The sequence below is a fragment of the Perognathus longimembris genome, chromosome 17 (assembly GCF_023159225.1).
Source record: "Perognathus longimembris pacificus isolate PPM17 chromosome 17, ASM2315922v1, whole genome shotgun sequence".
NCBI classification, from domain to species: domain Eukaryota; kingdom Metazoa; phylum Chordata; class Mammalia; order Rodentia; family Heteromyidae; genus Perognathus; species Perognathus longimembris.
Window position 1 is genome coordinate 51,970,885 of NC_063177.1, and position 24,101 is coordinate 51,994,985.

At 55.2% G+C, this 24,101-nt stretch overlaps 2 protein-coding genes across 4 annotated transcripts; both read left to right on the top strand.

Moving 5' to 3' along the window:
• The first annotated feature begins 4,705 nt into the window (after positions 1 to 4,705).
• Slc16a5 (solute carrier family 16 member 5) lies at positions 4,706 to 11,789 on the top strand. The gene is made up of 4 exons (XM_048366415.1): positions 4,706 to 4,938; positions 7,661 to 7,804; positions 8,823 to 9,629; positions 11,363 to 11,789. Exons 1-4 carry the CDS (start codon positions 4,740 to 4,742, stop codon positions 11,602 to 11,604), a joined length of 1,392 nt encoding a protein of 463 aa, XP_048222372.1. The 5' UTR covers positions 4,706 to 4,739; the 3' UTR covers positions 11,605 to 11,789.
• A 4,173-nt stretch (positions 11,790 to 15,962) lies between these two features.
• On the top strand, positions 15,963 to 23,943 carry Armc7 (armadillo repeat containing 7). Of its 3 annotated transcripts, XR_007213763.1 has the most exons (5): positions 15,963 to 16,137; positions 16,186 to 16,292; positions 16,392 to 16,535; positions 17,446 to 17,745; positions 22,858 to 22,991. XR_007213763.1 is itself a non-coding variant. In XM_048366332.1 (4 exons), exons 2-4 carry the CDS (start codon positions 16,202 to 16,204, stop codon positions 17,481 to 17,483), a joined length of 273 nt encoding a protein of 90 aa, XP_048222289.1. In that variant the 5' UTR covers positions 15,963 to 16,137; positions 16,186 to 16,201; the 3' UTR covers positions 17,484 to 18,040. The 3 variants fall into 3 exon arrangements, 2 of the variants coding, with proteins under 2 accessions (XP_048222289.1, XP_048222288.1); XM_048366332.1 differs by lacking the exon at positions 22,858 to 22,991 and having other exon boundaries at positions 17,446 to 18,040; XM_048366331.1 differs by lacking the exon at positions 17,446 to 17,745 and having other exon boundaries at positions 15,985 to 16,137; positions 22,858 to 23,943.
• The last annotated feature ends 158 nt before the right edge of the window (positions 23,944 to 24,101 follow it).

The window sequence follows — 24,101 nt, forward strand, 5'->3', positions numbered from 1 at the left end:
GTCTGCCCTTGAGACTCTCCCAGGAGAGCAAGAAGAGCAGGAAGCTGTACCTCTATTCCAGACTCTAGGTTTTCCCCCCAAATCCCTGCCTGAGAGCAAAGGCTCACCCCTGTGCCAGTAATCGGATCTAAAGAAGGGGGAAGGGTACTGAGGGCTGTGTTCAGATGGCTCCTGCCTTGGGCTCCTCGATCGGGCCGGGTGCTGGGATCCTAGCTACTCTAGAGCCTGAGGTCTGAGGATCCTAGTTTGAAGCCAGCCTTTAAGGAAGGACAATTACGAGACTCTTATCTCCAATGAATCACCCGAAAGCCAGAAGTGGAGATGGGGATCAAGTGGTAGAGCACCAGCCGTGAGCACAACAAGCTAAGGTATAAGGCCTAGACCTTGAGCTCATGCCCCAACACACACACACACACACACACACACACACACACACACACACACAGAAGGACCAGGAACATCACAGAAACTGTCCTTCTCATAAACACCACCGCAGCCTCATACTGTTTGGCTGTGAAGCAGCTTTCACACGGCAGGGGTGAGATCTGAGGGGAGCGGGTCACAGGGCCCAGCCTCATACCCCACCCCCCCAACACCATGCACACACACAGGACATGGGGGAGGGGGCCTCTTCGTCCTCTCCCCTCCTTGTCCAAATGCTCACCAGGCATGTGTGCCCACGAATTCTATATAGTTCCTGGTCCAAAGGGAAGACCACGTCGTCCCCCGTTGTGGCAAAGGAGAGAACATTCTCCAAGCCTCCCTCCCACGTCTCTGAAATTTCTGGACTAGGCGAGTCACAGGATGGTCTTTTGGACTCAACCAGAGGCTGGGTTGGAGAGGTAAACAAAGCAGCTCCCCTGCTTCAGGCAGAAGGGGGTAGGGAGAACTGGGGTGAAGACAGACAAAGAAGACCCCCCCCCCCAAAGTGGTGTGAAAGCCACTATGAGGGGAATAAGAGAGCAGGGGGCCCAGCCCAGCCTGGAGTGAGGGTCAGGACAGCTTCCTAGGAGCGCCGCAGGGGCTAAATTGTGAAGGACCCAATTCGACTTCTCTGGCTAAGAATTCCAGAATTATAGCAACTAAACTTGGGAGAAAGAGGGGCCAACCGGCTGTGGGGGGGGGGGCAAGAAGACATCAGTCAATATCCGTGGGGGCCCGCAAGCCCCCCCCCACAGTACCCCAGGGAAAGCCGAGTCCCTGGAGATGCGGGGTGGCAGGGCTCCTAGAGGAGAACCCAGGAAGCAAGGCTCCCTGTGTGTGAAGACAACAAAGGTCAACGAGATTTCCTGACTCATTTGTCCTCCAGATCCTTGGCTTCCTGGTCCCAGGTCTGGGAGTCTCCTGAGACCTAGAAAGAGTAGAACCAGCCGCACCCACTGAAGGCTTCAGGGGAAGATTAAGTGCAGGGCGAAGGCCGCCGGAAGCTAGGCAAAAAGTGCAGGGGTGTAGCCTGGTGCTGGTGGCTCACGCCTGCAATCCCAGCTCCTCAGAAGGCTTGGATCTGAGGATCACAGAGCAAAGCCAGCCAGGGTAGGAAAGTCAGGGAGATTCTTATCACCAATTAACCTCCCACCCCAAACTGGTTTGAGTGCTCCGCCTCAAAGTGGTAGAGCACAAGCCTTGAGCAAAAGAGCTGAGGGTTCTTTTGAGCACCCAGGCCCCCAGTTCAAGCCCCATGACCACCACCACCAGCAACACCACCAAAAAAGAATCTTTTTTTTTCACACCTGTAATCCTAGCTACTAAGGAGGCTGAGATCTGATGATTGTAGTTCAATACCAGCCTAGGCAGAAAAACCTATGAGACTCTTATCTCCAATGAGCCACCCCAAACCCAAAGTAGAGCTATGGCTCAAGTAGTAAAGGACTACCCTTGAGCAGAAAAGCCAAGTGGGAGCGCAAAGCCCTGAGTTCCAGCCCCGGTACTGGCACAATCGTTGAATGAATAAATGAATGGCTGAGCCTTCTCTCCCATGGGGTAGGAGGAGGACGAACAAGAAGGAAGCAGAGCAGGTCAGCGGAGAGAGGGACCTGGGAAGGCCAGGAGCCCACTGGACAGGCTGGGGGGCCTGCGGGAGGCAGTGGATGTGAAGGCTGAGGAGCAGGAGAGGCTGAGGAGGACAGACACACGGACAGACCACGGAGACCGACGCGGGAACTGGACACTGGAGCGTAGGGAGGGAGGGCCCCACAGCAACTATGGTTTTCCTGTTTGCCGTGAGAACAGGACTCCGGCAAGAAGCAGAGCACCTCTGTGTTTAAATGTCCCACGCAGGAGAGCCTGTCTTTCCACGATGTCAGACTGCATGGGATGTCAGTAGATCCACACATTCTACAGCGGTTGCATCGGCTTTGCTTCCCTGAGGACACCTGGCTGCACTTAAAGTCTTGACCACAGCAATCACAAGGTGTTTATTCCACGTTAATCTGTGTGTGTGCACAGGTGTGTGCGTGCGCACACACTAGGGCTTGTTGAACTCGGGGCCTGCGTGCTGTCCTTTCATTCAAGCCACGGCTCTGCTTCCAGCTCTTTGGTGGTTCATTACAGATAAGTCACACCGACTTCCCTTCCCAGGCTGGCTTTGAACCGACGTCCTCACAGCTCAGTTCTCCCGAGTAGCTAGGATTCTAAGCGTGGTAGAGTGCCAGCCTCGAGTACAAAAGCTAGGTGACAGCATTCAAGCCCTGAGTTCAGGATTGGCACGTGTGTGCGTGCATGTGCACACACATGCACGCACACACACACACACACACACAGAGAAGGAAGATCACTGCCTGGCAATCGCTGGGGCTGTGAAGTGCACACCCTTATCATGGACAGAGTGACAGCAAGGCGTTCAGTGCTGTACCGGGTCGCGTCCCTCCTTAGCTGTGTCTTTAGTGAAGTTGTTGCGTCACCCACGAGTCCAATAAACACTCAGGTGTGTGGGGTGTTTTCTGGTTTCTGTTTTCTTTTTTTTTTTTATTGGTGTGAACAAGGCACTTATCAGCCAGTGCTGGACAGTTGGTTTCATGTAAAAGTTGCCAGTCATGCTACCTTAACATTTTATCTGAAGTGACTCGGGAAATACAGCTTCTCTGTGTGACATGGGCCAATCTAGGGCAGGGTGTGCTCTATTCTGTGTTCGGGTCAAACTCTGGGCTCAGCAGGACACAGCGGGGCAAGTAGGACGACTGCTTGAGCTCGTGCGTTCTATACTAGCCTGGGAAACAGCCAGGCCCTACCTTAAGAAACAGAAAGACGGCGAGGTGCTGGTGGCTCACGCCTGTAATCCTGGCTACTCAGGAGGCTGAGATCTGGAGATGGCTGTTCAAGGCACAAAAGTGTGTGAGACCCCATTTCCAATGAATGGGAGTCATGGCTCAAGTGACAGAATAGCAGCTATGAACAAGATGAGAACGCTGAGACAGAGAGAGAGAAAGTGAGAGAGAGACAGAGACAGAGACAGAGACAGAGACGACAGAGAGACAAGGCCCTGAGTTCAAGCTCTACTGGCACAAGCAAGAACAAGAAAGGAAAGGAAGGAAAGGAGGGAGAAAGGGAGAGGGAAAGAGGGGGGGAGGGATGTGAGCGTAGGCTGATATGGTTGAGAGTGTGTAACTCTGTGTGTCTAGCTGCATGGCTCTGTGGGGGGATGCTGCTCAGTGTGTAACCGTGTGTGTGTGTGTGTGTGTGTGCATATGTCACTGAGTTGTCGATGTGTCTGTGCATCTCTGTGCTTGGCGTCTTCCTGTGCACTGCCCTCCTGTGGGCGCCTGCCCGGATCCGCGCTGCACGTGGGGGATCAGCACAAGGCCTGGAGAGGCCCTGACGGGCGGCAGGCCGATCTTCAGCGCGACACTGTGGGACGTGACCCTTGACTCTGTTTGGTTTGGTTTTTGGTGCCAGTCCTGGGGCTTGGACTCAGGGCCTGAGCACTGTCCCTGGCTTCTTTTTGCTCAAGACTAGCACTCTGCCACTTGAGCCACAGCGCCACTTCCGGCTTCTTTTATATATATGTGGTGCTGAGGAATCGAACCCAGGGCTTCACGCGTGCGAGGCAAGCGCTCTACTGCTAAGCCACCTTCCCAGCCCGTGACCCTTGACTTTGAACTCCTCCAGCGGAAGGAGGGTCACGGCAGGTAGCGCGACTCGACGGGGCTTGCGGATGAACCCTGGCGGCTGGCTTATCTCTGAAGGCGGGTCGGGTGTCCTTGCGGAGCTGCTGCGTGTTTGCTCCCTGGCTGTACTCAGCACCCCCGGCCGTGGACTTGGGCTGTTGGGGCAGCATGGCGGGAGTCTTGGTATGCAGGAAGCTTTAGGACGGTATCCATGGATACCTGCGGGGACGCTGGTACATCCTCGGCCCCCAAGGTAGGCGCACAGTTAGTGAGCGGTGCCAGAAGTCCCACCTGCGGACGGCCAGGTGATGCCGCCACCCGAAGGAGTTCCTCCTACCTGCCCGGTGCCATTGGCCGCCGCCCGCCCCACCCACCCCGCCGCCCTCCCTGCCCCCTCCCGCCAGGCTGATTCTGAGAAGTGGGTGAAAGGCATGATGCCAAGGCCGACGTGTGGGCCTCCGGCCGCCTCCCAGGGGGCGGTGCCCCTCGGTGACACCGGGTGCCGGGGTAGGAGCAGGGGACAGTCTCAGTCCCCCGGGCGGGAGAGGCGGCAGGCGAGCTCAGGGAGGGCTGGCAGCCCGCCCACCCCCCCCCCGGGGCTCCGTTCTCTCCCTTCCCGGGCAGGGCCGGCGGAGGATGCCCCGGGTCCTGCAGCGTGCGGACGGCAGGTGGGCCTGGGTGGTGCTGCTGGCCTCCCTCGTGGCGCAGGGTCTCACCGCGTCCTTCCCCACGTGCATCGGCGTCTTCTTCACCGAGCTGCAGCGCGACTTCCAGGCCAGCAACAGCGAGACCTCCTGGTTCCCCTCGATCCTGGGGGCCATGCTCAACGCGGGGGGTGAGCTGTCGGGGAGGAGCGGGAGGGAAGGGCAAGGAGCCGCCGCCACCGGGGCTGGGGGAAGAGGCCAGGGCTGCCCAGCCTCCTGCTGCTCCCCCTGCCTGAGCTCGCAGGTGTTGCCCCCTGCCTGCACTCCTGAGATTGATCTCATTTCAGCAGGGCTGCCCCACCCCCGCTGGCCGGGATCCTGGTGGGCTGAGTTACAGCAGGGGAGGAGAGGCCGTCCCGGGATGGGGACAGGGCAGGGGTACCTGAGGGTGGTGGAAAGCCAGGCAAAGCCCTAGAGAATCCCTTTCAGTGGCCACTGGAGCCTCCACCCAGGCCCGGCCGCTTTCCAGCTGAGCCGTCTCCCAGGGTCCTTTCTCCACCCCTCCCTGCAGTACGGAGGCAGCGTTCCCAATCCCGCCCTGCATCTGTGAGATAACAAGAAGGATCCCAAGGGCCCCTGAAGGGATGTGAACTAGGTGGTACGTAAGGCGAGGATTGATGAGTATCTTCAAGACCCTTAGCAGGGCTTACGGATGGGAAAGGAGACTCAGGAATAAGAGACGAGGCCTGAGCCCCACCTGTCCCTGGGGCTTCCTACAGGGAGGCTATGGAGGCTGGAGCCTGGGAGGAAGGTGGCCTCCAGAGTGAGGGGAAGCCAGGCCTGGCCCTGAACACGTGACCTCGGGCCCTGCGGGGGGGCTGGAATGAGCCACGGGAATCTCCGACAGTTCTTTCTCAGGCAGACAACAGGGCCCGGGGCAGGGGCTAGGAACTGGGCATCTCTTGGGGACCGCCCCCCCACTACGGACTACCTAGAGCAGGCACCCCATCTCTGTTGGCGTGAGAGTCCTCCCTGTTGGGCTGTCCGTCTCTTTCTCACACATCCACCTTTTCGTCCATGCTCATTCAGAGTATCAGAGAAACTCGCAACAGGAAAGTCATTTATTCAGTCCTTCCGAGCGTTCCCCAGCCCTCGGCAAGGCTTCCCCAGGCTGAGGAGAGGTTCCTGGCAGGAGCCATGCCCCCTGCAGAAGGAACAGCTGACCTCCATGGCCCCGGCCCCCGGCCCGTTTGCCCCATCTCAGGGATTTCCCCCAAGGAGACCTTTCCCGAGTTAGGCAAGACACGTGGGCCGGTAGTCAGAGACGCCCACAGCCTCACCTACCCCTAAGCCGCTGCTTGACCACCGTTGAGGACGGGCTGCTCCGTCCCTCTGTTGCCCTCATACCGGCGCTGGCTCACACCACATACCCTCTCCCCCCCACTGGCATGCGTGTGCACACGCGCACGAGAGCGCAGGCCCTCTTTCTAGCCCAGGTGTGCACGAGCACACCTGCAGGAGCTCAGGCACCTGGTCACATTGTCTGACCCTCCAGTTGCCCTCTGGGAGGGTTACGTGGGGACATGAGTGTGTGTGTGTGCGTGCTGGGGGCAGGGCGCTGGGTGACTGTGGCCCTCTGCAAGGTGTCTTGGAGCTGACAACCAGACTGGCTGGTTTCTACCTGCCAGGCTAGAAAGCAAGCACACAAATGGCTTCTGGAGGGAATCGGGCTGGATACCTTTCCCCCCTCTCCCGTCCCTTCCACACAAATGTATGCAGTGGGGGACTTGCAGAGGAGCCGGAATTTTGAGGTTTTTGTTTTTCTTCTGTTTTGCAGGAGCTTTTTGTTTTTGTTTTTGGGGGTCATGGGGCTTGAACTCAGGACCTGGGCACTGTCCCTGAGCTCTTTGGCTTAAGACTAGTGCTCTACCACTTTGGACCACAGTGCCACTTCCATTTTCTGTAGGTTAATTGGAGAAAAGTCTCACAGACTATACTGTTCTGGCTGGCCTTGAACCACGAGCCTCAGATCCCAGCCTCCTAAGTAGCTAGGATTACAGGTGTGAGCCACCAGTGCCTGCTGTTGTTTTGTTTTGGATGCTGGAGATTGAACCCAAGGTGTCTTGCACGCTAAGAGTGAACTCTGCTCTTTTTCTTTTCTTTTTTTGCTGATCCTGGGGCTTGAACTCAGGGTCTGGGTGCTGTCCTTGAGCTTTTTTGCTCAAGGCTAGTGCTCTACCACTTGAGCCAGAGCTCCACATCAGTTTTTGTTTGCTCGGTTGGTTGTTTTTAGTGGTTAACTGGAGATGAGAATCTCACAGACTGGCTTCAGACAGTGACCCTCATATCTCAGCCTCCTCGGTAGCTAAGATTGCAGGCACGAGCCATTGCTGCTGGCTGAACTGCTCTTGAACTCCATTCCCCCTCGTCCCAGATGTGGGTGACAGGAGAGGGGAAGAGAGTACCCAGCCCGATTCCCTCCAGGAGCCAGTAGAAGAAAGTACAGGGGCGCTCAGGGACCACGCAAACGTGCAAGGCCGCGAGAGAGGAGAGGCCCGTGCAAAGGGGAGGAGCGCTCGCTGCGGCTGAGACGCCCTGAGACAGACACCCAGCGAGGGGCGTGCACGACAGACGTGAACCAGTCCTGTGTGGGTGGAACTGACCAACGCAGCGCAGGGCCTCGGTGTGCCCGTGGGGTTCCGAGTCAGGCCAAGCATCCCCTAGGCTGACTCGAGGAAACTGAGGCCGAGAGAACCGAGGCTTACTCAAACCACACAGGTCGATGTGGCAGGATGGGAAGCAGACCGGCAGCACCCGGGGCTTGTGTCCCTGAAGCCAGCCGGTTAGCTCTCGCTGGAGGCCCCTCCCCAGCCCCTCACTGGGTGTCACCGGCTGACCCTCGGCTCCCCACAGGGCCCCTGTGCAGCATCCTGGTGGGACGCTTCGGCTGCCGCGTGACGATGATGTTGGGGGGCCTGCTGTCCAGCCTGGGCATGGTGGCCGGCTCCTTCTCGAGGACCCTCACCCAGCTCTACCTCACAGCTGGATTCGTCACAGGTGACTTCTTCCCATCCAAAATGGTGGCGGGGGGCTGGGAATGTGGCCTGGTGGTAGAGTGCTTGCCTAGCCTGCACGAAGCCCTGGGTTCGATTCCTCAGCACCACATACCCAGAAAAAGCCGGAAGTGGCGCTGTGGCTCAAGTGGCAGAGTGCTAGCCTTGCGCAAAAAGAAGCCAGGGACAGCGCTCAGGCCCTGGGTTCAAGCCCCAGGACTGGGAAAAAAAAAAAAAAAAAAAGAGCAGCGTTGGAGGCATAACTCCGTGATAGAAGACTTCAAACCCCAGTAGAGCCAAAGATTAAATAAATAAAAGTAGCTGGGCACTGTTGGCTCACACCTGTAATCCTAGTTACTCAGGAGGCTGAGAACTGAAGATCACGGTTCAAAGCCAGCCCAAACAAGAAAGTCCATAACTTTGGTCAGTCATGGGGCTTGACCCCAGGGCCTGAGTGCTGTTCCTGGGCTTTTTTCACTCTTGGCTAGCACTCTACCACTTTGAGCCACAGTGCCACTTCCGGTTTTCTGCTGGCTAATTGTACATAAGAGTCTCACAGGGACTTTTCTGCTCAGGTTGGCTTCAAACCGTGACCCTCAGATCTCAGCCTCCTGAGTAATGAGGATTAGAGGTGTGAGCCACCAATGCCCAGCTTCCATGAGACTCTCTTCTCCAATCAACCACCAGAAAACTAGAAGCCGAGTTCAGGGACAGTACCTAGGCCCGGAGTTTAAGCCCCATGACTGACAGAAAGGAAAAAAAAAAAGAGAGAGAGAGTGTTGTGGTGTCTGGTGTTTTACCCAGAGGAACTGGGTGCCTTGGGAGGCAGCTCTGAGGGGCAGATGCTTCGTGGGAGGTGACCATTGGGATATTCTGGCCTAGAATGAACAGAGACATGGGACATGACCCTGAGTCACCCCCCGACCCCCTACCCCACCGCACCCCCGCCGCACACACTCCGGGGGGGGGGGAGTAAAAGGCCCCTGAACGCCCCTGAGCAGGTTTCGACTCTCACCCTCCAGGCCTGGGCATGAGCTTCTGCTTCCAGTCGAGCATCACGGTGCTGGGCTTGTACTTTGTGCGCCGGCGGCCACTGGCCAACGCGCTGGCCTCCATCGGCATCTCCGTGGGCACCACCACGTGGCCACTGCTAGCCCGCTACCTCCTGGAGGGGCTGGGGTGGAGGGGCGCCTTCCTCGTCTTCGGCGGGGTCTTCCTCCACTCCTGCGTCTGCGGGGCCATGGTGAGGCCTGTGGCCACCAGTGAGGCCCTTGAGCCCAGAGACCCGCCCCCAGTCCCCAAGCCTGGGGCCCGCGGTTGCCTGGCAACCTGCGGCTCCGCCCTGCAGCACCACCTGGCCTGTGACGTCCTGTGGCACAACGGGGGCTACTGCGTGTACACCGTGGGCGTGATGGTGATGATGCTGGGCTTCTCACTGCCACACATCTTCCTGGTGCCGTACGCCACGCGGCACGGCATGGAGGACTACCGGGCCGCCATGCTCATCTCCATCGTGGGCTTCTGCAACATCTTCCTGCGGCCCCTCGGAGGGCTACTGGTGGGCCGGGAGAGCCTGGCTGACTACCGGAAGTACTTGTTCTGCCTGGCCATCCTGCTCAACGGGCTCACCAACCTGGTGTGTACAGTGTCTGCTGAATTCCGGGTGCTCGTGGGCTACTGCCTGGTGTACAGCCTGTCGATGTGCTGTTGCGGAATCCTTCTCTTCCAAGTCCTCATGGACATCGTCCCCATGGACCGGTTCCCCAGCGCCCTGGGCCTCTTCTCCGTGCTCTGCGGGGTCACCTCTCTCATCTCCCTCCCGCTAGCAGGTCAGAACCTGGGAGAGCGGGAGGCACTTGGGCTAGGGTGGGGTTTTGGGTGGGCAAGGAATAGAGTTTGGGGGCAACAGGAAATCTCATCCGAGTGGTGAGCGCCCGTGGTTCACGCCTGTAATCCCAGCTACTCAGGAGGCTGAGAGCTGAGAATCTCGGTTCCAAGCCAACCCAGGCTTAAGTCCCTGTGACACTCACCTCGAATGCACCACTCAAAAACAGGAAGTGACGCTGTGGCTCAAAGTGGTAGAGCGCTAGCCTTGAGCCAAAGAACTCAGGGACAGTGCCCAGGCCCTGAGTTCAGGCCCCACGACTGGAAAGAAAAGAAATCTAATCTGCGTGGACTTGGTCCCAGACCAGCATTTTCTCTTGGAATAGAGAGGATCCTACACTCCCTAACCTTCCTAGAAAGCCGGGGGGAGGGGGGGCTGGGAATATGGCCCAGTGGCAAAAAGTGCTTGCCTAGAAACCCAGGGACCATGCTGTCTATAGTGTGTTTCTCTCCTGGCATATGGAGTAGGAACAGTTGTAAATATTATTGATAGACTAATCCTAGCTACCCAGGAGGCTGAGACTTTGAGAATCATGGTTTGAAACTAGCCTAGGCAGAAAGTCTGTGAGACTCCATCTCCAAAATAACCAGCAAACTCCCAGACTGGAGGTATGGCTCAAGTGGCAGAGCACTAGATATGAGGCAGTAAGCCAAGCAAGTAGAAGGCCCTTGAGTTCAAATCCTAAAACTGGCAAAAAAGAAGAGGAGGAGGAGGAGGAAGAGGAGGAGGAGGAGGAGGAGGAGGAGGAGGAGGAGGAAGAAGAAGAAGAAGAAGAAAGAGATGGGTGCTGGTGGTTCATGCCTGTAATCCTAGCTACTCTCAAGGCTGAGATCTGAGGATCACAATTCAAAAACCAGTCTGGGCAGGAAATTCAGTGTGACTCTGATTTCCAATAAACTACTCAGAAAAAGCTGGGAGTGGCACTCTGGTTCAAGTGGTAGAGCACTAGCCTTCAGCACAAAAAGACTCAGGGACAGCACCCAGGCTCTGAGTTCAAGCCCCAGGACTCGCAAAGGAAAGAGAAAGCAAGCAAACAAGAAAGAAAGGAAGAAAGGAGGGAGGGAGGAAAGGAAAAGAGGGAGGGAGGGAGGGAAGGAGGGAGGAAGGAAGGAAGAAAGGAAGGAAGGAAGGACTGGGAATGTGGCTTAGTGGTAGATTGCTTGCCTAGCATGCATGAAGCCCTAGGTTCTAGTCCACGGTACCACATAAACAGAAAAAGCTGGAAGTGGTGCTGTGGCTCAAGTGGTAGAGTGCTAGCCTTGAGCAAAAAGCTAAGAACAGTGTTCCAGCCAAGTCCAAGCCTTAGGACTGGCAAAATAAATAAATAAAATATAATGAAATGAGGGCTGGGAATATGGCCTAGTGGTAAGAGTGCTTGCCTCCTATACATGAAGCTCTGGGTTCGATTCCCCAGCACCACATATACAGAAAACGACCATAAGCCCTGGGTTCTAGTCCATGGTACCAAATAAACAGAAAAAGCTGGAAGTGGTGCTGTGGCTCAAGTGGCAGAGTGCTAGCCTTGAGCAACAAGAAGCCAAGGATGGTGCTCAAGCCGAGTCCAAGTCCCAGGACTGGCAAAAAATATGAAATGAAATCTCTGCTCTTGGGAGCACACATCACTGGGGGCTCACTGGGTTACACCAGGCAGTGGCTGGATGTATTCTCTGTTCCCAGGGTTCGTTCTGGACAGCACTGACAACTTCAGCTATGTCTTCTACATGTCGTGCTTCTTCCTGGTCACCTCTGCCCTGTTCATGGGTAGTGGCTTCTACGCTCTAGAGAAGAGGAAGAGGAAAGGCAAGCAAGATAATGCAAATGGAGACACCTCAGGGATGATTCCAGTGCCAGGTCTCATCCTGGAAGACAGATCCAAGAAGCAGCCGTGTACTGAGACCATGTATGTGACCAGCGTGTGAGCCCGAGGCCAGCCAGCCACCTTCCTTCCAGGCAGCGTCCTGGAGCGAGCCTTCCTGGCTTCCTTCCACGGGCGCCTGCTGGGAGCAGCCACGGCCAGCTCAGCCTGCTGGCTCCACACTGCTGCTGCTACAACACAACACATCGGATCTTCACATCCAACTTGTGTGCCTCTACCATCTGCTCTCCTCGTGACCCTGGGGGCAGCAAGTCTGCCTACACACAAGTGGTCAGACCTCGTGCTGACTGGAACTCCGTGAGAGACAGTAATGGGAGCCAGGCTGAGGAGGTGGCCTGGATACAGAATGAGGACAGATGAAAGGGAGGTGTGGAGCACCCCAAGCTGACATGGGAGCAGACTGAAGGAAGGGAGCCCCCCTTCTGCTGTTCTCGCTTTGGTCTCTGAATTGGGGAAGTCTAAGGGGCTCCCTGACACTCAGCAAAGTCTACCCCGTGATCCCTTCTCTCTTTTGCCTCTCCCTGTATTCAGTGTGGGGTTGGGAGAAGCAGATATTCAGCCGGCCAACAGAGGGAAAGGCCTGCTAGGTAACTGGAAGACCGTCATGAAGCTGGGCGCCATGACTCAAGCCTATAATCCTAGCTACTCAGGAGGCTGAGCTCTGAGGATCACAGTTTGAAACCAGCTTGGGCAGGAAAGTCTGTGAGACTCTTATCTGCAATTCACTGTCAAAAAGCCAGAAGTAGAGCTGTGGCTCAAGTAGTAGAGTACAAAGCCCTGGGTTCAAGCCCCAGAACCTACACACACACACACACACACGAAGACTATTGCATAAGCAACAGAAGCCTTGCTAGCCCCTGGCCTGGCCTCCTGAGACCTCTCTTCCTTCCTGTTACAGTGTAAATGCTGAGGGGTGAGAGCAGAGCTTGCCTAGCATGTACAAGACTTCAGGCTTGATCCTGAGTACCCCCCCTCCAAAATAAAAGTTTATATTAAAACAAATAAATTAAAAAAAAAAAGAAATAGTAAAGCCTGGTACACGCCTGTAATCCTAGCTACTTAGGAAGCAGAGATCTGAGGATCGAGACTCAAGAGACTCTTATCTCCAATTAACCACCAGAAAGCTGGAAGTGGCGCTGTGGCTCAAAGTGATAGACTGTTAGCCTTGAGCAAAAATGCTCAGGGACAACACCCCGGCTCTGAGTTCAAGACCCATGACCAACCACAATAAGAGGAAAGTAACTGTCAACCTGGAGCAGTAGCTGGCTGAGTCTCCTGCCTGTCCTCCCTGGCCCCCTTGGGGCCTGCGCTTGTGTCTGGGAGGCCAGAGCTGTTGACATACCTTGCTGTGGGGTGCCTCTCCCTGAGGTCATTACCCAGGGCTGGATCAGCCCAGACTTGTCTCAGCAGGGTATCCCTAGGAATAGGAAACGGCTTGTTTCAATGATACACACAAACCTTCCCTGCAGTGGGTCATAAACTCTGAACTCCTCAAGCTGGGAAAACAGGCTTTAGAGTAAATCTCTTCCCTCCCCCTTCCTTTCTCCCAGTTTAGCAGGGGCTGCTCAGGCTCAGGACCTTGTTTGTTGGTTCAGGCTCAACCAGGCTCCAGCAAGAAAAGCATACCCAGGAGAAATATTACTTTCAAGACCAGTCTTCCCAGTCCATATGCCCTTCAGGAAAGAAGCATCCCTAGGGCTGTCCGGCCTTTTAGGGTGCTCTCGTGTCCCCTTGTGGCCAAAGGAGGTAGCGCAGCAGCAAAGGTCACCGGGCTGGGGTACCAAGTTGTCAAACTTGCTGTGGGCAAGTTACAACTTACTCTGGGCAAATTACTAACCATCTCTAGGACTTGAAAAGGGCAAAAAAAAAAACAGGCACCAGTAGTTCACTCCTACAATCCTAGCTACTAAGGAGGGTGAACCCTGAGGATCACAATTGGAAGCCAGCCTGGGCAGAAAGGCCTGTGAGACTCTTATCTCCAATTAAATATCAAATGAGCCAGAAGTAGAGCTGTGACTCAAGTGGTAGAGTGCTAGCCTTGAGCAAAACAAACTCAGGAACAGTGCCCAGGCCCTGAGTCCAAGGTCCAGGAATGGTGTGTGTGTGTGTGTGTGTGTGTGCACGTGTGCATACACGCACACACACAAAAGAAAAGAAAGAAGGAGGGGGCTGGGAATATGGCCTAGTGGCAAGAGTGCTTGCCTCCTATACATGAAACCCTGGGTTCAATTCCCCAGCACCACATATACAGAAAATGGCCAGAGGCGGTGCTGTGGCTCAAGTGGCAGAGTGCTAGCCTTGAGCAAAAAGAAGCCAGGGACAGTGCTCATGCCGAGTCCAAGGCCCAGGACTGGCCAAAAAAAAAAGAAGGAAGGAAGGAAAAGAAAAGAAAGGAGAACTTCAGGTCTCTTCCAATTTGAGAGCTGGCGCTGTCTTTTTTTCTTGTCAATCTTGGGGCTTGAATTCAGGAACTCAGGGCCTGAGCACTGTCCCTGAGCTACTTTTGCTCAAGGCTAGTACTCTACCGCTTGAGCCACAGCGCCACTTCTGGCTTCTTCTGTTTATGTGGCATGAGGAATGGAACCCAGGGCTTCCTGAATGCTAGGCAAGCACTGTACCACTAGGCCACATTCTGCTCCCTGTCCAGCCCTGAGTTTAGGCAGCTTGTGCTCTGAAGGAAAAATGCTGTGACACGTTTTTCCATCTCAACTGAGTGGGAAAGGAGGGAATTGAGGCTGGCAGGTAAGTGAAAATATTTAAAGAAAACAATGTATCAGTAAAACTTCAGCATAGGAATTATTACTATTTTTAAACAACAGTGGGTCTTAAACTCAGGGTGGCTGCTTTGCTAGGCAGGTGCTCCTCCCATTTAGACCACACCACAGGAAATTTTGATCACCATCACTTACTCCTAGGCAAGAGTGATAATAATCCATAGGGGGAAAAAAAGGAAAAAAAAGAAATTTCTGGGCAGAATTACTCCCAGAATGAATAGTTAATTGAGTATTTCTTGTGTGTCAGGAGTTGGGCAGAGCAGAATAAGACCATCATTACCATTAGCAAAGGTGCAGCTCAAGTGGTAGAATACTGTTCAATTGCCAGGACTGCTAAAAATATATAAAAAATAAAACAAGCCGGGTGCTGGTAGCTCACTCCTGTAATCGTAGCTACTCAGGAGGCTGAGACCTGAGGATTACAGTGTGAAGCCAGCTCCAGCAGGAAAGTCTGTGAGACTCTTACCTCCAATTAACAACCCCAAACTGGAAGTGGAGCTGTGGCTAAAGGTGGTAGAACTCTTGCCTTGAGCTCCGAAGCCTCGGGCCGGATTCCTTTGCGCAGCTTCTCAAGGACCAAGGTTTCATGGTCGTAGGGAACAAAGCACCAGAGAGGGCAGAGGCCTTAGGCTGGCATCATGCTTAGGGTAGAGGTGGACAGAGGGCTAGAGCGCCTGCCTCGCAAGACCCAGGCCCTGAGTTCAAGCCCCACAGCTGACTAAATAACTAAATAAATAAAAAGTATTGAGAATTCCTGGTAAAGGCTCTGGAGTGGGCTTCCTGAGAGGGGGCGCTCACTCCCATCCTCCCCCCAGTCCCTGTGCTCCTGGTCCCAGGCCACTGTGAGCTGAGACGCATTTCACCAGGCTGCTCACTCCTCACAGAAACCAAGAGTCTGGAGAAGTCACTGAGCAGCTCGGGGGACCCAAACACCCAGACCAAAGTCAAAACTCCTCTCCCAGGAAGTACGCATGGAACGGGGACTGTAGAGAGAGGGACCTGAAACCTCGGGTCGGGCCTGCGTCCGGGCGGAGTGTAGAGGCCACTCTGCCTTGACCCCAGCGCCTCACCCCGGGCCTGGAGCTAAAGGTACAAGGTCCCCACGTCTACACTTTTGGGGGCGTCCTGGGGTTTGCCCGGCAGCAGGTCCAGGTTCTTGTCGGGGTGCCGGAGACGTCGAGTCGCCCGTCCTTTCACCCTCGGGATAAAACTCCGACGGGGCGCGCGGAACCAGCGTCGGAGGCCGGGACCACTCGACCACCCACTCCCGCCAAATGTGAGGGGGCTGGCGGTGCTTCTACCTGGACGGGTCCCGACAGGGCGCCCTCCGAACCCCTCGGCGCCCCACAAAGGTCCCAGGGACGCTCCCCCGCGCCGAGGGACTCAACCACCACGCGAGCCTGCAGGGTGCATGGGGCGCTGGGGTTCCAGCACGCGGGGCCGCCTGCCGCGCGCGCGCGCCGAGCCGCTAGGCCACAGCCCCGCCCCTTCCCCGCGGCCCCGCCCCTTCCGTCCTCGGGGGGCGGGGCCAGCACGGCCGCCGCTCGCCTCCTAGAAAGGAAACCGGGAGCGGAAGCCAGGACGCCGCTTCCGGCCCCTCCTCCTTTGGTCTATGGCGGCGTCCGGCGCCGGGAATCTGGCTGTGGAGTTCGACTCTTCCAGCGTCCTCCTCATCCCCTCCCGTCCCCACTCCCTGCTGCCAAGGACCGCGGGCTCGGAACGCAGCCCCGGAGCCCGCCCGCTGCCTCCCCGCCGGCCGGTGCCCGCCCAGGCGGAGGTCCGGTGAGGGTCTCGCCCGGCCCCGCGGCCTGGCGGGTCCCACCGTCCGCTCGTTCCCCGACGGGGCTCCTCGGCACCCCGACCACCATGGCCCAGAAGCCGAAGGTCGACCCCCACGTCGGGCGGCTGGGGTACCTGCAGGCGCTGGTCACGGAATTCCAGGAGACGCAGAGCCAAGGTGAGGCCCCGGGCGGCCCCGGGGGCGGGACGGGGCGGGGGTGGGGTCCCGGCCCGACTGCCGCGGGGTCCTGGCTCTACCGCTGCTTTCCTACCGCAGACGCCAAGGAGCAGGTCCTCGCCAACCTCGCCAACTTCGCCTATGACCCCAACAACTACCAGTACCTGCGGCAACTGCAAGTCCTGGATCTATTCCTCGACTCGCTGTCCGAGGAGAATGAAACGCTAGTGGAGTTTGCAATTGGTAAGAATGGGGGCCGCCCCTGCCCCCGAATCCTGATGGGCCGGGGTGAGCTGAGTAGAAAGTGAGTCCTTGGGAAAGGAAACCCGTAGGCAGTGCCTCAGCTGCGGGGGTGGAGGGGAGGGGAGCCCGCTTTTGAGTTGTCAATTGGAACTAAGACTTTTTTTTTTTTACTTTATTTTTTTGCCAGTCCTGGGCTTGAACTCAGGGCCTGAGCACTGTCCCTGGCTTCTTTTTGCTCAAGGCTAGCACTCTGCCACTTGAGCCACAGCGCCACTTCTGGCCATTTCCTTTATATGTGGTGCTGGGGAAGTGAACCCAGGTCTTCATGTATGCAAGGCAGGCACTCTACTACTAGGCCAAATTCCCAGCCCCACTCTTTTCCTTCTTCCACCAGAGCTAAGGCTATTCATGGGACTCTATACATATTAGAGACCTGTATTTATTATGTGTCACTTAAAAGGCGCTTGTCATCACCCTCTCCTGTGATGCTCTGGCACTAGCTTGTCTGGTGCCTGTTCTGCTGCTGAGTGCTTCCTTGCTGCACTGCGGAGCTTTGACTGTCCCTGGTGGCCACCCAGAGATTATGATCTCCCTGCCCGCAGAGTCAGCCTTGCTTATCTCTGCTTACATCTGGCGTACTCTGAAGTCTTGACTTGGGAGGAAGATGGAATGGTGGAGAAAAGAGGAATTCTCACAGGTACCATTCCTGGTCTTGACTCCATGCAGTGGCCCCAAGCACAACTGGTTCTGGAATAATCAGCAGAGAACAGCTGAGTTACAGTGCCCTTGACCCTGTCTCCAATCCAGCAGCAGAGTGAGTTTGGTAAGAGCTGGATTTGGGAGTTTGACAACACTGGGACTCCTTACTCCATGACTTGCTCCATCTGGCTGTGCACTTTCTCTTCTCCAGTCACCTCTCAGGAGACCTTATCAGGAGCCCCCTCCTAGCCTACCGAGGGGATTCAGTGAAATAACAATACTTCGAGGGTTGGTGTCTGCAGCTACAGGATTCCTAGGCTCCACGCCTAGGACCTGTGTGAGATTCCTTCGAGGGTAATCGACCCATCCTCTTCCCTCAGAGAGATGAAGGAGGATGGAATAATGGTGTATCCAAGAAACACCACCGAGGGATAGAGGAAAGTAGATGCTTGGATCCTGGCCTCACAGCAGGTGCCCAGGCAGGGTGGCTAGAGGACTTAGGGCTACACAGGTAGAGCTGGCACTGAGGGGCACCGCCTGATACCAGGCTCTACTTCTTATGCGTTATCTCTCTTGACCCTGGAGATAGCATTAAAGCTAATATACTTTTCACAGCCACTTTTTAGTTAGGAGTCTGAGGCTGGACAGATGTCTATCAGAATCAAAGCCATCCAGTTCTAGAAGCTGTATCCAGGTGTCCTGTACTCTGGCTACTGGATATGTAAAAGCACAAGGGGTGAGCCTTTGCTCTTATGAAGACTGAAGTCTAGAATATAATAGAAGACATGCAGTTTCCTTAGTAAAAAGCAGGATCCAAGTTGAGTGGCTTCCCAGAATTTGGATTAAATCCATTTCCTGTAGTCTGCTTCCTGCAATACATGTAGCTGCCACCAGGTGGTAGTAGTGTTTAAGGGTTGGTAAATCCTCCACCACCACTGAGGAAAAAGCATAAATTTCCTCAGGCTGAAGTGTGGCTCCCGTAGTAGAGCCCTTGCCCAACCTATGCAAGGTCTTGGGTTCAATCCCCAGTACCACTGTTCTCCTTTCGTGCAGGTCCTAGGGCCTGGGCACTGTCCCGCAGCTTTCACTGCTTAAGGCTAGCACTTGAGCTGCAGCTCCACTTCTGACTTTTGCTGGTGGTGGTGATAGGGTTTGAACCCAGGGCCTGGGCATTGTCCCTGAGCTTTTTTTCACTCAAGACTAGTGCTCTGCCCCTTTGAGCCACAGCGTTGCTTCCAGTTTTCTGGTTAATTATGAATAAAAATCTCAAGGGCTTTCCTGCCCTGGCTGGCTTTGAACTGTGATCCTCAGATCTCAGCTTCCTGAGGAGCTAGGATTGCAGGTGTGAGCCACCAGTGTCTGGCTTGGATGCCTTTCTTATGCACCCAAGGTGGGCCAGTGAGCTGAGCCCTGCCTTTGCCTCTTCTTCTATATCTCTTTTTCTTGAGATTTTGTTGTTTGCCTAAAGCAAGTTCATCAGCCAGTCGGAATGTGTTCTTTGTGGTGTTAAGGATGAACTTAGGGGCTCAAGCCTGCTAGGCCAGCACTCTACCACTGAGCTACAGCTCAGCCTTTTTTTGTGTATGTTGTAGCCATTTTCTCAAATTACAGTGTGATGAACACACAGTGAAATGCACCTAAGTTCGATAGATGTGTTCACCATTGTAACTCAGGTAGAATGCCTCCCGCCCACCCCAGCACCACCTTAGTTTTACCCACCATTGTCATGGATTTGGGGTATTGTGGTTATAGGCTTTCCCTATTCTTGAACTTCCTATCAATGGAACCATGCAGGATTTGCTCCTACATCTTGCTTTTGTCAGTCAACATATTTCCGTTGGTGGTATGCCAGAAGCTACCTGTTGATACAGACTGCAACTGTTAACAGATGGAAGTCTTCTTAGAGTTCAGATGTTGTAATTCATTTTGTACAGTTTTTTTCCATTCACTTATTTAGGCATACTGAGGTTTGAACTCAGGGCTAGGCAGGTGCTGCAACACTGGAACCACGCCCCCACTCCAGGTTCCTGCAGTTCCTGCATGCTGATATGCCCTTTTTCCCAGGTGGGCACCCGAGACTGGAAGTCGCCAGCCCTGGGGAAATGTGTATCTAACTTTTAGGAAGTAGAGTGTTGCCAGGTGCCAGTGGCTCACCTCTGTAATCCTAGCTACTCACAAGGCTGAGATCTGAGGATTGTGGTTCAAAGCCAGTCTGGGCAAGAAAGCCTGTGGGACTCTTATCTCTAATTAACCACCAAAAAGCTATAATGGTGGTTCAAGCAATAGAGTGCTAGCCTTGAGGAAAAAAGCTCAGGGACAGTGCCCAGGTCCAGAGTTCAAGCCTGTAGGACAGGAGGAAAGGAAAAAAGAAAAGAATGAGCTTGTGATGCAGTGACAGATGCCTGTCTAACGTCAGCGGGGCTGGCAGTGTACTACTGAGCGGCACCGGCCGTCTGACGTTCTTGTCCACAGCTTCTGGGCTCCTCAGCAGATTCGCCAAGTGCACTTGGGGCCTGATGCAGCTCTGAGAGCTCCCGTGATCCTCCATTGCCATCTTGCCCCAGCAGACCTTGTTGCCCCTCAAGTCCTCTCCCGAGTCCTCAGTCCTTTTCACCCCCAAGGAATGCAGCCAGCCAGGCATAGGAGTGTACAGGGGTGCACACCTGTAGTCCTAGCTACTCAGAGGCTGTAATCAGATTGTCACAGTCGGACACTCTTACTAAAGCCAGCAAAAATCTGGAAGTAGAAAAGCTAAGGGGCAGTGCCTAGTCCCTGAGTTCAAGCCCATTACCCCCACCAAAAAAATAAAGTTCGTGGGGCTGGGGATATGGCCTAGTGGCAAGAGTGCTTGCCTCACATACATGAAGCCCTGGGTTCAATTCCCCAGCACCACATATACAGAAAACGGCCAGAAGTGGCGCTGTGGCTCAAGTGGCAGAGTGCTAGCCTTGAGCAAAAAGAAGCCAGGGACAGTGCTCAGGCCCTGAGTTCAAGGCCCAGGACTGGCAAAAAGTAAATATAAATAAAAGCACTCCACTGGGCCAAAGCAGCTGGTGATCCTCTGGCAGGCACCCGATGGACACTTGGAAGCCTTCCAGGCTCCTGGCCTGCGGCTTTCTGTCCCCACCCCCCAACTGAGGCCACCTGATTATGCCCTGGCTGTGCTGCAGTGCCCCGCCCTGTCCAGACACACCTGGCCATGCAATGACTCACCCTGCACAGAGCCATGAGCCACCTGTCCAGCCCCCGTCCCCAGTTGGGAGGAGGAGGTACCCCCGATTCAGAAGCCAGGGACAGTGCTTAGGCACTGAGCACAAGCTCCAGGACCAGCAAAAAGCCAGAAGTGGGTGCTGTGGCTCAAGTGGTAGAGCACTAGCCTTAAGCAAAAGAAGCTCAGGCACGGTGCCCAGACCTAAGTTCAAGCCCCAGGACTGGCAGAAAAAGAAAAGTGTGCCAGTGATGAGGGGCCATCCTGGCATGGGGGGGAGGGCCAGGCATCCAGCAGGTTGATCCAGAGTGATCGAGGCTCACTCAGCAGAGCTGGGGATGCTTACCACCAGCAAGAAGGAAGGGGAAGAGTTAGAGAGGGGAGAGAAGCTGAGCAAAAGCTGCAGCGGCCCCAGGGAGGCGTGAGGTCAGATGGGTGACTAAAAGCCCAAGGCAGACCCGGAGCGGGCCGCAAAGCCCAGCCCTGCTGACTCCCGCTCTGTCCCTGCCTGGGCACCACGACAAGAGTTCATAGTTGAGTGTGCATGTGGCTTGGACTCGGGGCGTCACGCTCTTGCTCGGCTTTTTTGCTCAAAGCTGGCACTGAGCCAGGTGCCAGTGGCTCGCGCCTGTCATCCTAGCTACTCAGGAGTCCAAGACCTGAGGACCGTGGCTTGAAGCCAGCTTGGGCAAAGAAGTCCAATTAACCAGCAGAAAACAAAAGTGGTACTGGCGTAAAGTGGTAGAGTGCTAGCTAGCCCTGAGTGAAAAAAAAGCTCAGTTCCTGAGTTCCAACCAAAAAAAAAAAGGCTGGCACTCTGCCACTTGAGCAGAACCTTTACTTCTGGCTTTTTGCTGGTTAATTAAGAGGTAAGAATTTGCTGGGTCTGTCTACACAGGCTCACTTCAAATCAGAATCCTCGGATCTCAACCTCCTGAGTAACTAAAATTACAGGCATGAGCCACTAGCCCCAGCTTCTTAGTTAGATTTTAGGGGCAACTGCTTGGTAACTTCCAAGCCTCTGATTGGTCACTCAGGCATAACAGACAAACGAGCTGAGATGTGGTTTCCTGCCCCTGGAAACAGGAATCAAAGGGTAGAGGTAAGATGGCAGGGGGCTGTGTCAGTGCACAGGAAGTCTGCCAGTACCGAGGAGGCAATGCTAAGCAAAGTGCCTCCCAGGACTGGCCAAAAAAAAAAAAGTATCTGGGGGCTGGGGATATAGCCTAGTGGCAAGAGTGCCTGCCTCGGATACACGAGGCCCTAGGTTCGATTCCCCAGCACCACATATACAGAAAACGGCCAGAAGCGGCGCTGTGGCTCAAGTGGCAGAGTGCTAGCCTTGAGCGGGAAGAAGCCAGGGATAGTGCTTAGGCCCTGAGTCCAAGCCCCAGGACTGGCCAAAAAAAAAAAAAGTATCTGTCCCCAAGGCCAAGAAGTCACTAGGCTGAGGGGCCCTGAGGAGAGAATGGGGAGTTGGAAAGGGGTCTGGTCTGTTACTCAGGCCTTTTCTGCTTTTCCCAGAATCCTAGACACCGTGACATGAAAATGACTTAATGTTCTCACTTCATGGTGCCCACAAAATGGTACCCGGCATACCTCTGCATGGCCAGGCAGGATATGTGCATTACATTGTTAAATAAAAAGAGCTGGCTTTGAAAACAGCAAGGAGGGCATCTCATTCTGATTTAAATACCTGCATTTTGGGGCTGGGAATATGGCCTAGCCCTGGGTTCGATTCCCCAGCCCCACATATATAGAAAATGGCCAGAAGTGGAGCTGTGGCTCAAGTGTTAGAGTGCTAGCCTTGAGCAAAAAGAAGCCAGGGACAGTGCTCAGGCCCTGAGTCCAAGGCCCAGGACTGGCTAAAACACACAAAAAAAAGCACCTGCATTTACATATGTTTTAAGTTACGGGATAAAGAAACAAGTGCTAACAGCCTACTGCTGGTGGCTTATTCCTGTAAGTAGCTAATCAGGAGGCTGGGATCTAGAGGATCCCAGTTTGAGGCCTGCCCAGATAGAAAAGCCCATGAAACTCCATTTTCAAAATAACCAGAGAGAGCTAGACTAGAGGTGTGGCTCAAGATCGCAAGATCTTGAGAATGAGCTGAGAGCAAGCAAGCTGAGAAAGTGTGAGGCCAACTGCACCTCTCAGGAAAGGGAAGCATCCCAGCCCTTGGAGTTCTGAACCAAGAACGAAAGAGGCTCGTACCCACTGTGACGTGCCGGGTGACAGTGGGCAGACTGGCCTTTGTGGAACCCTGGGTGAGAGCTGGGCCCCGCCCAGAGGCTTCTCGTCCCTCCTCCCTGGGCCAGCATCTCGCCAGTGCCTCCTCACAGCTCACTGGACAGGGAGGGAGGGGGCGGAGGCCAGAGGCCTGGGGCACCCAGGCTCCATGTTGCTTTTCCCCAGGAGGCCTCTGCAACCTGTGCGCGGACAGGGCCAACAAGGAGTACATCCTGCAGGCGGGGGGCGTCCCACTCATCACCAACTGCCTGTCCAGCCCCAATGAGGAGACCGTGCTGTCCGCCGTGACCACGCTCATGTACCTGAGCTCGCCGGGCCCCGGCTCTCACCCCGAGCTCACCTCCGTGCCCGTCATCCAGTGCATGCTGCGCTTCTCTCTCTCGGCCAGCAAGAGACTCCAGAACCTGGCCCAGATCTTCCTGCAGGACTTCTGTTCCCCAAGCCAGGTGGCTGAAGCCCGCGGTTGTCAAGCCCACTCTGCCCTGGGCATCCCACTGCCAAGGAGTGAAGCCCCTCCGCAGCCCTGATCCACCGAGACCCCCGCGGCCCCGCTACTACCCGAGGCCACCCTCTTGGAGGGCTCAGGCTCACAGCTGAGGACGCCCCTGCCGCAGAAGTGGTACCGTCTTCAAAGGGAGGTTTTTCAGCACCGGCCTCACACAGATGAAGAAGCCGGACTGAGATGCCTACATGGAGAAGGGACGCAAAGCTGGTGCCACTCATAGCAGGGGCTGGCACGCAACACATTGGAAATGAAGGACCTGTCTCTGGCGCCCCCACTGCCAGGCTCACACCCCCACGTAGGATGCGGTGGGTCCCGGGCGCACAAGGTAGGCTATGAGCAGGGGTTGGGACCGTGCCATTAGAAGCAATCTGGGAAGGTGCCATGCCTCTCCAGGGCTATACAAGACCATACCGCCTCGTCTCCAAGCTGGGCATTTGAGCATGGCGCACACTGACCCAGGTGACCCCAGCCCTTCGACCTGCTGTGTGTCCTGTGAGGGATACCAAGATGGAGGTGTGCCCCCTGCCCTTGGTGAAGCAGCCCTGCGCGTGATGACACGTCAGAATAAAGGCAGCGGAGCTTGGCATGGTGGTACACAACTGTAGTCCCAGAAGGGCTTATAAGAGGCAAGAAGATCACAGGTTCAAAGCCAGCCTACAAAATCCAAAATATTTTAAATAAAGATTGCCAGAAGCCAAGCACCGGTTGCTTATGCTTGTAATCCTAGCTACTCAGGAAGCCCAGATCTGAAGATCATGTTCAAAGCTAGCCTGGGTAGCCATGTTGTGAGACTCTTACCTCCAATCGACCACCGAAAAGCCAGAAGTAGAAGAACTGAGGCCCAAGTGGTAGAGCCACAGCCTTGAGCAAAAAAAGCTAAGGGACAGCACCAAGATGCCAACTT

Excerpts from the sequence above, each read along its gene's own strand:
- Slc16a5 (XM_048366415.1), top strand. The coding sequence starts at position 4,740 with ATGCCCCGGGTCCTGCAGCGTGCGGACGGCAGGTGGGCCTGGGTGGTG. Across the intron at positions 4,939-7,660 it reads GGCCATGCTCAACGCGGGGG|GGCCCCTGTGCAGCATCCTG; the intron begins GTGAGCTGTCGG and ends GGCTCCCCACAG. Across the intron at positions 7,805-8,822 it reads CACAGCTGGATTCGTCACAG|GCCTGGGCATGAGCTTCTGC; the intron begins GTGACTTCTTCC and ends CTCACCCTCCAG.
- Armc7 (XM_048366331.1), top strand. The coding sequence starts at position 16,202 with ATGGCCCAGAAGCCGAAGGTCGACCCCCACGTCGGGCGGCTGGGGTAC. Across the intron at positions 16,293-16,391 it reads CCAGGAGACGCAGAGCCAAG|ACGCCAAGGAGCAGGTCCTC; the intron begins GTGAGGCCCCGG and ends TTCCTACCGCAG. Across the intron at positions 16,536-22,857 it reads GCTAGTGGAGTTTGCAATTG|GAGGCCTCTGCAACCTGTGC; the intron begins GTAAGAATGGGG and ends GCTTTTCCCCAG.